Genomic DNA, 18,436 nt, shown 5'->3' with positions numbered 1-18,436 from the left:
CAGGGTCCTGGCTTCTTCTGGGGCTGAGCCTGGTGCATAGTCCTAGGAATGCTCCTGCTGGTAGTCAACAGGCAGGAAGGCTCCAACTTCTTCACTGGGTTTCTTGTGTCTGGTATAGACTTTGTATTCCAAGACCATGTATGTGTCCAGGATGTGCTGAGATGGTTACAGAGAGAACTGGGGCAGGAACATTCTATTCAAGTCTTAAAATCAATTCAAGAAAAAGGTACAGATTGAAAAAATAAACAACAATTAATTTTAAACAAACACTAATAAAGGCAATTCATTTTTATTCTCTTTTACTGTTTTAATTCATGTTTAATGTTCAATTTTTACTTTTTACATGCTTTCAAGGAATTTGAGGAACTAGGTTTTCATGGAGAAATGGAACCAAACTTCAAATGATTTCATTTTGTTGGGGCTGTTACCCCAAAACCAAACTGGCCTACTTCTCTTGTTCCTGATCATCTCTGTGTTTGTTCTCGCCTGTTTGGGGAACTCAGGGATGACTGCCCTCATCTTCTTGGACCCCCGGCTCCACACCCCCATGTACTTTCTCCTCAGCCAGCTCTCCCTCATGGACTTAATGTACATCTCCACCACAGTCCCCAAAATGGTGTACAACTTCCTCTCTGGCCAGACAAGTATCTCCTTTTTCAGTTGTGGTGTACAAAGCTTCTTCTTTGTGACCATGGCAAGTTCTGAAGGCTTACTCCTGGCTTCCATGGCCTATGACCGCTTTGTGGCCATCTGTCATCCCCTCCATTATCACATATATATGAGCAAAAGAATGTGTGTGAAGATGATCCTTGGGTCCTGGACACTAGGTTCCCTCAATGGCCTAGTCCACACTGTGTATGCTCTTCATCTTTCATATTGCAGGTCCAGGACCATCAGTCACTTCTACTGTGACATCCCAGCCATGTTGCTTCTTGTCTGTACAGACACCTGGATCTATGAGTACATGATTTTTTTTAGTGCAGTCCTGGTCCTCCTCCTTCCTTTCCTTGGAATCACTTTGTCCTATGGACGGGTCATATTTTCTGTCTTTCACATGAGCTCAAAAGAGGGAAGAAGAAAGGCCTTCACTACATGCTCCACACATTTAACTGTTGTGATATTTTACTATGCTCCTTTTGCCTTCACTTATCTCCGTCCCAAGAATGTCCGCTCACCAGAAGAAGATAAGAACCTGGCTGTCTTCTACACCATCCTCACCCCCATGCTCAATCCCATCATCTACAGCCTGAGGAATAAGGAGGTGCTGGGGGCCATGAGAAGAGTGTGGGGTATGTTCTCCTCCAGGAAGACGTGAGCATGGCCATCCTTGCTCCTCTGTATGGCTTCTCTCCATGCAGACTGGAACTCTCTAGAGCACTGCTGATGTATAGATATATGTTATTCCACATATGTAATTAGATTTCTAGTAACATGTTTAAATGTGATATTAAATTATATATTATTATATATAATTAATAATTAATATATTTAATTGAAAACTCAATGATAACATTGACAGTGTTGATATTATCCTATTATATGTAATATACAATATGCTCTTTGTTCACATAATATTTTTAAGTAATTATAAACTGATATTGAAATATTATTTCTATTTTTGACTTTATAATCTTGCTGTGCTTGTATCCTATGTTTTTATTTCATGTGTTCCAGCAGTGCATGTCTTTAGAGTTATATCCTGTTAGAAGCTTGCACTGTGTACATTTCAATTTTCCCACAACAAGGGGCCTGGGTCTCCAAATATCCAGCACTTCTGGGTGGCTAGTAGTCCTCTCCTTCAGGATCACATATGGCTTATTATTCTTGGGACCAGGAATTATACTCTTAAAACAGCTATTTCACGTGAATGTGGTGCCTAAAATCACAAATTGGGAGGTTGAGTCAGGAGGATTGCACATTCAAATGCAGCCTTATCAACTTACCATGGCTTTCAGAATCTTACACAGATGTGTCTAAAAATAAAAACAACAAAAAAATTAAATGGGCTGGGGATGTAGCTTAATGGTTTAGTACCCTGAGTTTAATCCCTAGTACCAATGGGGAAAAAAGTCAAAAATAACAACAACAAGAAGTTTGTATTCTTCCAACATTTAGTTTTATCTTTTGTAGAGATACAGAAATCCAAATGGTTCCTAGGAAGCATAATTATTCACATCTGTCATCTTTCTCCAGGCACATAATACATAAAGAAACGCTTTCTGCTACAGGTACCAAGGCCACAGTTTTCTCTCTTTGCCTTTTTCATATTCTGTGATTGTGTACTTGCCATGTTCCTTGCTTTCACTAAAAAATTATCCTTGATATTTGTTATCAGTGGCTCATCTGAGCTGGACATATGGTCTCCAATTCCCGAAAATCTAAGTAATTCCTGTGCCTCCAACAGAGCACATTAGTTCCAACATCAAGCATCTCCTGGGATGCCTTGTATCACTGTATCCCATTCTTCCTGTTTGCCTGGTCAGTTCCATGAGCCATCAAACATAAGCCCAAATCCTTCCTGGAGTAACTCTCCATCCCATATGCTGTCTACCTCCCCCAAACCTGTGCTTATGGGCTGTGTTTAGGTGCCTTGACCTGACAGTCCTGGAGTGAGGTTTGACCAGATGACATCTTTTAATAATGCTGCCTCATGCCTGTTCTGGCACTGTTCTTGGTGTGTACACATCCAGCCTGCTTCCTCTGTGTGTCTGAAGATTTAATGGGCAACCAGACATCTTTCAGAATGTTCTTTTTTTGTCTCAATGGAGATTGATTTATTTCTTGAATTAAGAATCCTGGGTGCTACAATTAGATTGTAAATGTCAGTTTAACTATGGCTAGGAAGTTTTTTAGAAACTAATGGTAGTGACTACAGGGCTTGAGGAGAATTAAAACAATATTTTAATATTCGGCTGGAAAGTGAAATTGTTTTATGATTGTTTAGGGTTCTGAAAAAGGAATAGAAGAATTCAGGTTAAGGCACAAATATCACACCAGTATCCAACTTATGAGACATTTATGCATCTTTTTGTTCACTAAAATAACTTAAGTACTCAATATTCAGATACTTATACATCTACTCTTTGACATAAGTTCTTTTTTCCCCTGTAGATTTAAAGGCAAGAAAAAATGCTTTTTAGCATTTAGGTGGATAATATAAGTTAATTGTTGCTACATTCCATGTTTTCACAATGCTTAACTACATTTGTGATGAGAAAGATAAGAAAATACTAATTTCTTTTTCCTCATATCAAACTTTCCAAAATTAATATATTAAAGACACAGTGAGCATTAAAAATAATTTCAATAGATACCATGTGCTCTAAATTTTTTCATCTAACAGTTGCAAGGGAAAAATGAATGAAAGGAAGTGCAAATAATGACTGCAAGTTAGCAATTGGGTTAAAAATGTGGCCTCAATTATGCATGTTGAGTAGGGAACCAGGATGCTGAGAGGAAGAGGATTTGATAAGTCTCCCTGAGATGTATCATTGCACAACATTCAAGACTATATGGAGTAGATGCTAATAAAGAACCTAGCAGATTGCAGAAATCTGAGCAATGCCACAGATTTCTACATTTCTTCTCTGAATGCGGGGACTTGAGGGGAAGGAGAGATTCTGGGTTTAGTTGCATGTCAGTGGGCTCTACTTTATAATTCACCTGATCCAGAGGACTTACTAGGAAAGGATTTCAGAATATCATTTCTGATGGCTTTGGACATGTCCATGTTTACTGATGACAAAAAGTTACTGTAATGAAAATTACATCATTGCCTCCAATCTTTGGAATATTAGTGTGAAAACCAGTAAAACAGCAAAAAAAAAAAAAAAACTAGATATAGATAGATGAATCTCCAACAAAGGGATTTTAAAACTAGATATAGACAGATGAATCTCCAACAAAGGAATTTTATCTGGGAATAAAAATAATAGGATTGACTTTCAGAATCTTGGTTAAAAGAGTGAGTCTATATAGTCAACTTGATTGTTCTGACTCCAACTTCAGGAAGCACATCATGGAGTCAAGAAGGAGAGAGAGGGAGGGAGGGAGGGAGAGGGAGAGGGAGAGAGAGAGAGAGAGAGAGAGAGAGAGAGAGAGAGAGAGAGAGAGAACACTGCATTCATCAGGGCAATATATAAACTCAAAGGCACACAGAGAGGAACCTACCTGCTTCAGTTACCACCTAGCTAGTGGCCTAATCCAATGATAATGTCACACTTTTCCTAATCTAATCATTTCTGAAAATTATTAGATTTCACTCTGAAAATTCTTGCATTGTTTCAAATGTGATCTTTCCAGATATACCTCATATCAAAATCTTAAGAAGTTTGAAGTGGAATCTGCACAAGTCATTAAGAAAACTGGAAATCACTTAAGGATGGATTCACCAGCTACTGTATAAATCCAATCTTATGGTCATGATTGACTGTTCCATAAAAAGATGCTAAGAAAAAAAATAGAGTTGTAAAGACAGAAGGCAGTTTTCATGACCTACTGGGGCAATTACTGAAGCAGTGACTTTATTGTTTTTCATCTGGCATCTCAGGTCAACCTTAAATGGGTATTACAAGAGTTCAATTTGCTTGCTCAGTTTCAATGATGGCATTACTGATATTACAGGGCACAATGCTGACATTTTGCTTTCCAACAAATGAAGTTCAGAGAGATGCATGAGTTTCCCAAGGTCACTGAGTGTCAGAAACCAGTGGACCAGGCTCCTCTTCCCTCCAACATTCACCACCTGGAATGAGAACAGGGCGTGTACGCAGAACCTCTGCTGAAATCAGTATCTTTTTGTGGTTTTGATCTTCAGTTGCCTGATGAGTACAGAGGTCTCTTGTGGTGAGCCGTTTCTGTGAACTGTGGCCGCCATTACAAGATGGCGCTGGTTTCCCCTGTAGTCTGTGACAAACAACTCCTTATCAGAATGAGTTGGCACGCTGTGACTTGGCACCCTGTGAGAAAAGTCCACGTGGCAGCTTCGCATTGGGGCTTGAGGTGCTTTATTAAGGCTGGGAGGGGCATCCAGGAGATAGAAGAAAAAGTATCAAGGACCTGAATAAACTGCTGAGAGAAGATTCCCGAGTTGCGTCTTCCTTGCGGGCAAGGGGTCGCGACAGTCTCTGATAGCTTCATGCCTGTGTTATGCTTGGTGGCACCTGACAAGAACAGCAGAAATTGTACCTTAGTGCATCCAAGTTGTGATTGTACCTTAGTGCATTCAAGGTAGGAAACTTGTAAGCAATGTAAATCTATTCTTGCCGATGCAGTGCCTGGTGAGGGCTGCATCCATGGTGCCTTTGTTCTATATCCTCAAGTGGTGGAGGGTGAGCAAGCTCACTAGGAGCTAATTTTCAATGGCCCTGATTCCATTTGTGAGTCCCTATGTTCATAACCTTACAGTCACCATTCACAGGTTCTACTTCTTAGAACCATCAATGCAGGGTGAGGATCTTGGTATATGCTTTGGGAGGAGAGAGATAGTCCCAACATAGCACATTCTCATCAATTTCCATATCTTTGCACTGCCCTTCCCCTCCTAACTCCTTGTTCTTTCCTTCCCAGTGCTGCCTGGCACATGAGACCTGTGCACATACACAGTGTCCCACACCCAGAAAGGCCCTGTGAGAGCTGTGCTATGTTATGTGGGCTTTTCATCATTTCATCTGTGAGCATGCATGAAAGCTAAAGCTGAGGGATTGAGCTGGTGGCAGCATTAGCACAGAGTTCAGCTCAGCAGCAGGACTCACACATGTGCTCTATGTACAGGCTTGTACACAGTAATATTAGCTTGTTCTTCTCACATTGTGTAGTCTTCTTGAAGCAGCTCATGGTTCCTCTGTAACTAAGGGAACCACAGGTGTAAGGACACTAAAAGGAGAAAGAAGCAAAGTGCACAGGCAAAAGCAAAGCTGCTCACCTGAGCTGCTAGCTTTATTTATATCAATAGGTTATATTGGCATCATTAATACATATTGTTCCTTGTATTACTAGGCATGTTACAGACTTAGCAATATTATGTTGCTTATTCCTCAGTTACATACTAAGTTGCAATATGCAATGGTAGGAGCTTTGTGTAGCTCTCAGGAAATTCCATTGTATAAAGTTACTGTTACATTCAACTTTAGGCTCAGCGAAATATTGTGGCTGTCTAACAAGTGTTCCTTTAATTTTCAATGGCCCTGATTCCATTTGTGAGTCCCTATGTTCATGACATAGCTCCCCATAGGAGCTGTGGGCCTGAGATCAAGGAAGAGGCTGATAAGACTCGAACACAGAGCATCCTCATGAAGGACATTGCCATAGCAGCCAGGTATCCTGTGTCTTTGCACAGAAGTTTTCCCTCAGTCTGGCACTCTGTGTCTTTGCACATAAACTCCCTAGCCACCAAGAATGCCACAGGCATGAGGCTATCACAGACCTCTATACTCATCAGGCAACTGAAGATCAAAACCACAAAAAGAAGCCATTTCACATTCACTAAGGAAAGTTTCATCCAAAAATAAAAGGAAATATGTTTGGATAAGAAGGTATAAAACTTGAAGCTTTGCAGGGTTTTGTGGCAGTTTGAAATGGTGATACCACTGTGGAAAACAATATAGTGATTCCTCAAAAAAATATAGCCCTGAATTAATAAATGATCCAGCATTTCCACCTTTGGGTATTCGCACAAAGAAACCAAAGGAAATGCTAAAACAACTCTCTGTGTGCCATGTCCATCTGGAGGTGAATGATAAACAAAACATGGCAAATGTACACAATGTAAAACTCACTGGGATTACAACAAAGTAAATATTGACATAGACCACAATAAGAATAAACACTGAGAACATTATTCTTAGTGAAAGAAACTAGTCATGAAATAGAGTAGTCAAATTAAGAGAGACAGGAATTGGAGTGGTGGATACCTGGGGCTAAAAGAAGGGGAGATAAATTTTTCATGATTTTAGTTTGAACTGATTAAAGTCTGAAGATGCATGGCAGTGATGGTTGTACATCAGTTTGAATGCTCTTAATAGCACAAAATTATACACTTAAAAATATTAAAATGACTTATTTTATCTTATGTATCTTTATCCTAATATAAAAGCCAAGACTTTTAAATAAACTTCAATTATTCCAAATTTGGATTCCAAAATGTATTTTAAGATGATTAAAATAGAATTCTGAGTCTTTAAGAAGCAGTTGATATTTAATTATGGTATGAACTTTCATAACTTGAAAAAACTTGAGAAGCATAAATTATTTTTCTAAATGTCATCTCAAATTAACTTGAGACAATCAGATTAAACTGATAACATCATGATCATGATGCATAATTTAGTTATTATTAAATAAAAATATACTATTTGATATTAACTAAAACTACAATAATTTCTGTATTTTATATCATATAAATTTAATTATATACTGTCAATGACTCACCTACCTACCGTGAGATGGCCAAAATTATCCTGATTTAAAACTTTGAAAAATGAGGAGATAATGAATGACACATATATGTGATATTTTTTATTGTGTGTCATAACAGCTAACACAGCATCTATTTTTTACCCATGTTTTAATCTGCCAACATTAACAACACCTGTCATAAATATTGTTAATAAAATATACCTTGCACCTCACATGGAAGCAGCCTTAACCATTGTGATTTTGTTTCAATAATATTAGGACATTTTTTATCATGTAAAAATGAATCAAATTGAGGTAATTTATCCATTTTAATTTTTATCCATTGAAACAGCTGTAAGTAACTTGCTTGAATCCCATGTTACAATAGTTTCACTTCCTTTGATTTTCACTCCCTTTGATTCCTGAGGACATCACAGAGGAAGAAGAAGCTGGTGTAGAAGGGGCATCATCTGTTATCACTGGGGATGAAGGGGCTGAGGGGGCAGCCTGTTTGTTGTCTCATAGGTCTTGGTAAGGTTAGGTGGAGTGGGTTGTTTGTATCTTTTGGAAATTTTCATCTTTGTTGAGGTCCGACCCTCTGTCTATGTCAGGGAACTGGGCGTGGGATTAGACTTGGATGTTGCCTTCTGCATGTGGAACATGTCCCTCCAGCCATTTTAAAGCAGCCTGGGTCACCCACATGAGCTCTTCTATATTGAATAGAGGTGTAAGGTGGTGGGATCTTTTCTCCCTCACTGGGAAAAACTAGTTCATTTTCTGTATTTCCTTTGTCAGGTTTTTTTCTGTTTAGCTGCCTTTTCAGGGAGTCTTAGAGGCTGCTATGGTTTGATCTAACATCAGCTTGGACTGTCCATCTAGACAGGCTCTCAACCAAGGGGGATGTTTCTGTAGTACCTCTTGCCAGCAATCAATATAAGGGAACTGATTTGGGTGTCCAGGTGTTCCAACAACTATTAAAAAGACCTCAGCAATGACTCTCTCATTTAAAGATTCTTCTGATATCCAGATAACACCTAAGTTGGGTCATTCTAGTTCACAGAGAGTATGCAACCTTTGTGGAGTGAGTTTCACCCCATAATCTCCCTTAAAACTCTTAGTAAAGTTTCTAAACATACATTCCAAGGTGTTCAAGGAACACAGTTTACTTTGTGTCCCTCCCATGTTACTCCTTCATCTGTGTCACACACTTATGAAAATACTTGCTTGTCTATCTTTGCTCATTCCCATCATGGAAATTTAGGGTCCTTTTATCCTTGCAGGTCGGTATGAACCCCTGGTCCTAATACCCACATTATCCACCTTAATACCCATCATACCCATATTACCCACATTAATATGGAGCAGCTACCATCTCTACCAACAGAAAAATATCCTGAACTTTACCTCAGGTTGTTTAATTTTTTACTTTGGTTTGAAGAGTATGATTAAATTTCCTACCACCACATTTTTCTTTAACAAATTGTTTATATGCTTATAAGGCTAATCCAGCTGAGAGAAAAATGGAAAGGGAAGATGCAGAAGAGATGATCTCCTTGCAGAAAATGATGGTGCACCTAGGATGGAGCAGGGCCACTTCTTGCTCTGTCAGTGGAGAACAGGCTGGATGTGTGAGTCCAGAGAGAAGGAGGCTGATACACTTAATGTCAGGAAATTTGAACTCTGATTGTTAATTTTGAAATAAATCGATTTCTTACTAAATCAATTTATTTCAAAATTAAGACAAGGAAACATGGAAGAGTTTCCTTGATTTAACTTTGTACTTTCTCACTAAATCCATTTATTTCAAAGTATCATATTGGTTATTTGGCATGTCACATAACATTCTTATTCTCTAAAATCTAGTCACACATGTGACATGTGAATGTTATGTGACATGGCAAATAAACAATATGATATTTGTGTTCTTAATTAAAACTAAGATCTGTCATTATGGATTGCACACTTCTGCAGTCATGTTTCATTGCTCCAGGTCATCTGTGAGGCCTGGGAACAGGCTGAGAATAGGATGGGCTGGAATTCTGAAGGTAGATGCAGTAGGCATCACTCTGTACAAGAAGGAGGCAGGAGGTATTTGTAAAAGATGAGACAAAAATAAAAATAAAATATGTATATAATTATAACATATGCACTCCTGAAATTTGAAATAATGAAACTCATTTGTTAAAGTTTTGTACTTCATTGTATTTCCATAATATGATTTACTAATATTTATTGAATACAATCTCATTAAATAATACTGTCATCTCATAATATAATAAAACACTCCAGGTCAAAGTTAAGAATCAAAAACAACTTGAACTTATTCTCTCTGTTTTATCAGTCTCTGAATTCAATAAGATAGTAAGAGATCCTCATATCTAGTAAGACACTCAATAAGATAGTGAGAGATTATCATCCCTGCAAAAAATACTCTGCAAACATTGAACATGCATACTTCAAATTAGTTCTCAGAATGTTCTTCCAATTAGACTTATTTTAATGACTTTTCAATGAACTAACATTTTAAGTGTTTAATCCCAATTCAGTCATCTAGTCAGTGATGGACTTGGTAGGATAGATTTATTTAATCTGAATTTAAATGTTATTTTTTCACATTTTGTCTAAATCAAATTTTTATGTTAGTAAAATTTTTGACTGATTTATCACAAAACCATCATCTACCTCTGCTCAAATAGAAGAATGTATGTGTCAGAGCATAATTTATCTTAGTCACATTAGATCCAATAATTTCCTCTGGAAACTGACCAGATTGGAGAGGGTAATTGCTCCTGCAACTAATGTAGCTATTCTCCAGCAGAAGACTCATATGTGATTCCTACATCTGGTTGATCCTTAGGTCTCTAAATAAGAAAAACAAGGAGATTCAATAACCATTACCTAACACCCTTCACAGCTCTCCATCCTGTTCTGGAATAGCTTGTTCCTCCCTCTTGAGACTAACCTCGGGCAGCAGGTCAAAGCTGAAGAGCTGAGTGGATTGGTGGATTTGCTCGAAGTTTGAACTGAGTTCATTTCCAAGTCAGCAAAATCAGGTGAAATGGCCAGGCTCCTCTCCCTGTGGACTTGGACACTGGAGATCAATTAGAGGCAAAAGGAGAACATGTGAGGCTTCCTGGAGGAAGGTCCTGCACACCAGCTGCAGCAGCTCATCCTTCTGTCCTCCTTGTAGAACCTGAGTAAGTAAGGAATGTTTTACTGTTTCCACTTGAACAAGGTAACAGCAAAGGAAGATGTATGGACAAAGCTATAACATAGGGGACCATGCACAAGGTCAAGAGCTTTGTGATTTCAGTACAATGATGAGTCTACATGTGGGAGTAGTGAACATGAATATGTTCTGAGAATTCCTTTCTGCTCAGTGGCAGGCCTATTTGCTTAGCATGGAAAATGGAGGATGCACTGGTGTTTAAACATTTTGAAGAACTCAATAAACTCTAAGTAGTTCATCCTTTAATTATAAACTTACTTATCTCCAAATACAAATTCATGAGCTTCAAATGAGATGAGACAAAATGATATTATTTAGCTGAGATGTTGATCTGTGGTATCTTTAACTAATGGAGGCCTTGTGGAGATGTGGTTTTCCTTTCAAAAGAAAACACTTTCTACAGTACAAAGAGAAAGTCATTGCATGACAGATTGGGAAAGTTAAGGGTAAACAGTTAAGAGAAAGTTAAGGGTAAAGTAAAATAAGGTGCTGGGTGTGGAGGTGCATGCCTTAATTCCAGTCGTTCTAGAGACTGATATTAGAGGATCACAAGTTTAAAGCAAGCCTCAGCAATTTAGCAAGGCCCTAAGCAATTCAGCCAGACTTGTCTCAAAAAAAATTAAATTAAATTAAAATGAATGGGGATGTACTTAGTGGTTAAGCATTGTGTTCAATGCCAGTCACCAAATAAAGAAAAAAAAGTAAAATGAGGTGATATGAACTTTTAAAATTCCCCAATGTGCTTTTCTCCAGGGTTGTGACCTTAATTGAGATAATGCATTTCTCTGGGTCTGATTCTCCTCCATATTTGAGGTATGGAAGTTAGAGGGAAGATGGATACACCTTTAGGCCCCACTATGTGCTGGACCCACATAGCTCTCTTATTCCTTTCTCCACAGCTCTCACCTGAGGTTGCTGGGACTGAGTTAGCAGAGGTTCAACTGTTTTCTCATTGGTATTGGTATGAGTGTCTGTAATACTTTTAAAAATGTGCATTACTTGTTAACTTTGCAATATAAACTTGGGTTTCTACACTTGCTTCACTTACCTCTGTTAGGACCTGTCAGATGCAGTGTTTTTTAAACTACAGAATTGAGCAACATGCTTTGAAGGATGATTAAGAGAGATGCTGATCTTAGATACATTGCGTAGCCACAGAAACAATATTCTTCAAGTTATAAAGTTACTAAAAGGTGATGTTTTATGTAAAGCTGGGGCATAAAAATAAATCCCATCTTTGATGAAGACTTGTTGGTCATCAATGAAAAAAGATCCTCAGGACAAACTCCATTGTCCCAGATTATAACACCTGAAAATACAAGATGTAGGACACTGAAAGTAAATATTCTTATCAATTACTGAAAACAGAAAAGTTTTCAACTTTGGAAAAAATAATTATTGCGGTAATTATCATTAAACAATTTTATGACACTGAATTACATAGCAGAGAATCTAATTGTTAACAAAGGTCTCAAAATGAATGGACCATTGAGATAAAAATTTACAGCAGACTATGTGTTCAGAGCTTGACATTGCAAGGGCTGCTGGGTCCTTTCTTCCTCTGCAATTATATCTGGACTAAACAAAGAAGAAAGTACCTTCATTTCTAAGGGTGTGCATGGTAAGCACTAATTTATAAAATGATCTGGTGAGATTTTGGTAATTTGGTCTATATCACTAATTTACTCCTAAGATTATTTTTTGGTTCAGTCAATCAGCAGATATACTGAAAGCACAATATGCAATAGCCTCTGAGCCAGGGGACACACAGAGGAGTCAATAGGTCCCCACCCTCTCCCTAAGCAGCACCCAGCTATACTGATATGCTCAGGCCTCAGGGTTCCCTTGCTTGCTTGACTACCTTTTCTACACCCAGGTTAGCCCCAGGTGTCTTCATTGACCTCCACCAGTCTCTGTCACACACAGGCTCCTCCTCTCACCTCCCTTATCATTCAGAGCCTCCTGAGTAATCTCCAGAAGGGCCCTGAAACCATGCCACATCCACTGGCCTCTCACCTGTCTAGAGCAGATTCTGAGTCATCACTCCTCCCTACACCCTTTCCTAAGGCCTGAGATTCCAGAGCCCTCTTATCTCTGCTGCTGCCCTGATGACTCAGGAAGTCTCTCTCCAGGGCTGGTCCTGCTCCTCAGTCTGTGCAGAGTGGTCTAGGAACTGAGGGCTCTAATAGTACCTCTTTGGAGTGGCTTCCTCAGTGCTGCTTCCCAACTGTCCCTCTGTCCTTATTCCATGATTGATTTCTTTTACCCTTAGGAATGGTTGTGTGATCAGAGAGCATGTGTGAGCTGCTGCTCTATTGTCTGTCACCCACTAAATATTAAATCCAGACAGTGGAATCTTCTGTATTTTATCTATTAGGGCAAGTCAATACCCAGCAGCACTGGCACAATATGGAAGGAGTGAACATGTTAAGGAATGAGTTTGTCATGAAGATCATTGTCTGGAGTTTTCTCATTTTAACTGAGGTTGAGTGTTTTTTCCAAAAGTTTTTAGAAGAAGAGCTGTCTGTGATCTCCTCTCTCCCCCATTCCCAATACATCCATTCATCTGTCCAGTTCCTCAAAACCTGTCTTTACTCCTAATATTTGTCAGTTAGAAAACTCTAAAATGTTTTTCATTTTTTATTAGATGTCCTTTTCCAAAATTTTACTCATGTTTACCAGTTACATGAAGCCAAATATTTTGTTACTAAGTGTAAGTTGTGACAACAAGCTATTAATTACTGTTGTTTCCTGTTGAAAACTCGATTATCTAAAATGATAAAACTTTATATCTGAGACATGATGCAACTTTTCAGATGGATATGTACAAAACTGTAAAGCAGCATGTCTCATACCAAGGCTAGCTGGGATAGGAGTTATAAACTATCATAATCAGAGTTCATACAAATGGGGGAAAATAAATGAAAGGTGAAATTCATTACCAGAAATGAGAAGACCTAAAGAGAAAAAGAGAGGGTATTAAAGTTGAGTTATAAATACAAACATTATATTTGAGTTGTACTATAAAAATTAAACTATTAAAGACTTGAAATTTTATCAGTTTGAGTATGTGTGTACCAAAATATTAACAGTGGCAATAAACTTTAAAATATTTGAGTTAACTAAAATTTCAGTAATATTAGAGAAATTAGAGTATAGTGGAATTTAGACTACCTTACCCTAGACTAATTGGTTAGCATCTGGGATCTGACGATTATTAGTAAACTGAACTTGTGTAACTTAATCTTTCTGTTCCTCTGTTGTTTCACCTATAAAATAGTGATATTTTAACACCTCTTAGGGTTGTTGTCAGAATGTACCACATTTAAGATTCTTTCCTAGTTGAACCACATAGTAACAGATTTCCCCCTCTGCCTGCATCTTAAGGAAACCAAACTTCAGAATTAGAAGAGGAAATAAGCCTTCTGTCTAAGGTCCATGTACTTTTACCTGACTGAATTATAGAAGTAGGCATGATCATATAGAGACGTAGTAGGTGGATCACATAGGACACACAAAACCTTCATAGTTTAAAAACAATGCTTTGGATGGTGACCTATAGCACCTGGAAGAACAGCACAGCACCTGGAAGAAGACCTTGGTTTACTTAGCTGCAATAATGGCAGTGGGGAGGAAAGAGCAGGAACAAAAGAAAACTCAAGCACACAGAAAATTTCTGAGTCACACACTCCATGAGTTTGGTAAACAGTCAGTGTTAAGCTGAGGTGGTAACAATGCAGGGATCCTGGCTTCCTCAAAGGTCCTACTGAGTAGTTGTTCCGTGTGCCTGAATGCTGGGGTGTTGACCCCATGTTTTCTTCTGGTGGTGCATAATCCTGAGGAATGTTCCTGCCCAGAAGTGTCTAGGAAGGACTTTCTTGGTTGTTTAATTTGTATTGGTTCACACATAAGTAACCTTGGATTTCAAGTTGAGATGGTTACCATAGAGAACTGGGGCAGGAACTATAAATATTCAATTAGCATATCAAAATCAATTGAATAGATTTTCATATATTTGTTGGCCATTTGTATTTCTGTTTTGGAGAGGTCTGTTTAACTGATTTGCCCACTTATTAATTGAGCTGTTTGATTTTTGTCTAAAACATTTTCTTCATTCTTTATATATTCTAGACACTAATCCTCTGGCAGAAGGTTTTCTCCCATTTCCTAGGTTCTCTCTTCACATTCCTTGGTGATTTTTTGCTCTACAGAAAGGTTATAATTTGATGGTATGCCACTTATGAACTCTGGACATTATTTGTTGAGCTTTAAGGGTCCTATTGAGTAGTTATTGCCTGTGTCTGTTTGTAGGAGTGTTGACCCCAGGTTTTCTTCTATAAATTTAAGTTTCTGGTCTTATTCTTAAGCTTAGGTCTCTTTTGTGTTGAATTTTAGGCAGTGTGAAGGGTAAAGTTCTTGTTTAATTTTTCTACATATGCATAATCAGTTTTCCTATGGCAAATTTTTGAAGATAAAAAACCTGTCCTTTCTCCATTGTATGTTTTTGGCATCTTTGTCAGGGATCAGATAAGAATAGGTGTTTGTCTTTGTTTCTGTGTCTTCTATTATGTATCAGTAACAATACAAAAATGCAAATCAAAACTACATTGAGGTTTATATCATACCACTATGAATGACAGTCATCAAGAATACAAATAATAATAAACCCTAGAGAAGATGTGGAGAAAAAGAAACACTTTTACCCCGTTGACATTATAAATTAGTAAACCACAATGGAAATCAGTATAGATGTTCCTCAAAAGAATAGGCATGGAACCAACCCATATGACTCAGTCCTGCCACTACTCAGTATTTAAATGGAAGAATTAAATTCATCATATGGTAGTGACACATGCATACCCATGTTTATGGCAGCATGATTCACAATATGCAAACTATGGAACCAATGTTGGTGTTCATCTATAGATGAATGGATAAAGAAAATATGGTACACACACAAGATGTATTTTTATTTAGCCACAAAGAATAAATAACTTATGTCAATTGAAGGAAAATAGATGAAACTGGAATCCACTATGTTAAGTGAAAGAAGGAAAAATGAGAAGTTAAAAATCATGTTTTCTGTCCTGTGTGGAAGCCAGAGAAGAAAAAGAAAAAGAAAGCCAAGGGAAATAGGAATTTCATGAAAACCACAGGGAGAACAGTAGAGGAAATGGATCGAGGGGTAAAGGCAGAGAGGAAAGAGGCAAATACTAGGCAGTGATATCAGCCATATTATATGGCTATATTATGTGCATGTACAAATAAATAACTATAAATACAATCATTATGTACAAGTATAAAGTACCAATTAAAAATAGAAAAAGAGATAAAAATAGGAGCTACTACTACATATTAGTTATCTGAATTACACAGATACTTGTATTTAAAAATCCAATGAGCAAAGAAAGCTGTGATGTTGTAGTATTAAGAATTCATTATGAACAAACAGTAATAAATATAATTTCTTTTATTCTCCTGTTATTTTGTCATGTTCATTGCTTAATTTTGTTTTTATTTTCATTTTTTAAAAAAAGGAGTGCATTTTCATGGAGAAATAGAACCAAACATCAAATGATTTTACTTTGCTGGGGTTGTTTCCCCCAAATCAGGCTGGCCTACTTCTCTTGCTCCTGATCATCTTTGTGTTTGTTCTCGCCTGTTTGGGGAACTCAGGGATGACTGCCCTCATCTTCTTGGACCCACGGCTCCACACCCCCATGTACTTTCTCCTCAGCCAGCTCTCCCTCATGGACCTGATGTACATCTCCTCCACGGTCCCCAAGATGGCCATCAACTTCCTCTCTGGCCAGAAGAGCATCTCCTTCCTGGGCTGTGGTGTGCAAAGCTTCTTCTTCCTGACCATGGCCGGCTCAGAAGGTTTAATCCTGGCCTCCATGGCCTATGACCGTTTTGTGGCCATCTGCCAGCCCCTCCACTACCCCATCCGTATGAGTAAAAGGTTGTGTGGGAAAATGATCCTGGGGTCCTGGACACTGGGCTCCATCTACTCCATGGCACACACCGTCTATGCCCTGCATCTTCCTTACTGCAGGTCCAGGGCCATCAATCATTTCTTCTGTGATGTTTTTGCCATGTTGCCCCTGGCCTGTGTGGACACCTGGGACTATGAGTATATGATGTTTGTGAGCACAGGCCTGTTTCTCCTTGTTCCTTTCCTTGGCATCAATGCCTCCTATGGATGGGTCATTTTTGCTGTCTTCCACATGCGCTCAAAAGAGGGAAGAAAAAAGGCCTTCGCCACATGCTCAGCACACTTAACTGTGGTGACATTTTACTAAACACCATTTGTCTACACTTACCTCCATCCCAGGAGTCTCCACTCCCCAGCAGAGGATAAGGTCCTTGCAGTTTTCTATACCATCCTCACCCCCATGCTCAATCCCATCATCTACAGCCTAAGAAACAAAGAGGTGATGGGAGCCATGAGAAGAGTGTGTGAGATGTTCTCCCTCAGGAAGAAGTGAGCACAGTTGTCCCTGCTTCTCTGCATGGCTTCTCTCCATGATCCCTGCTTTGATACACTTAATAGTTAGGCAAACTATGATTGTTACCTGCCTGGTCCTGGCCAGCCTTGGTGGTCTCACTGAATTTCTGCTCCACCCTAATCTTGTCTATAGAACAGGCTGATGGAGGCCAGAGTCCCTCTTCAGGGGCTGATGAATTTTCTGGCAGAGTGACCACCAGACCACCTCAGAATTCATCAATATAACCCACATGAATATTTCCCCTTTTAGAGGTCTGCCCACTCATGTCTTTTACCCTACTTTGATTGGGTAAAGGGGAAAGAGGGCACATAGGGACAGGAAAGATGCTGGATGGACATTAATACCCTAGGTACATGTATGACTGTACATATGGTGCAATGCTACATTGTGTACAATCAGAGAAAAGAGAAGTTGTGCTGCACTTGTATACAATGAATCAAATGCATTCTGCTGTCATATGCCTACATTTTTAAAAAATAACTTAAAAATCACCACCCCATTCATCTTAGGGGGTGGAGTTCACTTGGGAGTTTATCTCTGCTTATCCTCTTCTTGGCAAAAGTAAAAGTCTCTTTGGCTGCTCACTTGGCATGAGGTCTTGTTTTGGCTTCCAAAATTGCAAGAGGGGAAAATGACCTTTGAGATCAAAAACTGGTGATGCTTTGTTCTATCAGGAGCATATTTGGAAACAGGAAGTTTGGACATCCCCAGCTGCATGGGGCAAGGAGCATGGAGTCTACTCAGAGCACCACTGAGCTCTTTCTAAACTAAGGGGAGTTCCCAGGAGTCCAGGGAGCTCTGCCCCATTCCCAGGAACCTCACCCTGGACTGGCTCAGCTCCAGCAGGACTCCTGGGTTTCATTCTGAGGAGGGTCTCACAGGAAGCCCCCATATCTCAGTTACTCTCAGCCTAGCCAAACCCTTAATCCTTTAAACAGAGGACTTACATATTTACACCTGTGTTCCCTGAAGCCCAGGAAGCCCATCCAGAGAGCTCTGATTTGCTTCCACTTAAACCCACACTGGGGCTGGTACCTTGTGTCATGAAGAGGATGAAATGAGAAGAGTGCTGGGGACAGGAATAGACCAAGGAGGTCTGGGAAGGCACAGGGCTGAGAAGGGCTGTGGTGGCAGAGGAGCATGTACCATCTTCTCCCACCTCCTTTCCCTGGTCTGTGATGTTGTCCTGGCTCTTCCCTAGAGGTGTCTGCCCTCAGGGAAAAGGTGACCTGCCCCTAGGTCCTTAAAATGCAACCTGAGTCCCAGGAGTGAGTGTTACCTGTGGTATGAGGGAAGTGCAGAA

At 39.1% G+C, this 18,436-nt stretch overlaps 1 protein-coding gene and 1 pseudogene across 1 annotated transcript; both read left to right on the top strand.

The window, feature by feature from the left end:
• The first annotated feature begins 376 nt into the window (after positions 1-376).
• On the top strand, positions 377-1,315 carry LOC144256858 (olfactory receptor 2L13-like). The gene has a single exon (XM_077802555.1). It carries the CDS (start codon positions 377-379, stop codon positions 1,313-1,315), a length of 939 nt encoding a protein of 312 aa, XP_077658681.1.
• Positions 1,316-16,173: 14,858 nt separating this feature from the next.
• LOC113176650 (olfactory receptor 2L13-like) lies at positions 16,174-17,112 on the top strand (annotated as a pseudogene).
• The last annotated feature ends 1,324 nt before the right edge of the window (positions 17,113-18,436 follow it).

This window comes from Urocitellus parryii, chromosome 1 (assembly GCF_045843805.1).
Source record: "Urocitellus parryii isolate mUroPar1 chromosome 1, mUroPar1.hap1, whole genome shotgun sequence".
Taxonomy (NCBI): Eukaryota; Metazoa; Chordata; class Mammalia; order Rodentia; family Sciuridae; genus Urocitellus; species Urocitellus parryii.
The sequence above is the reverse complement of the archived record's forward strand: the minus strand, read 5'-3'. Positions and strand labels throughout refer to the sequence as shown.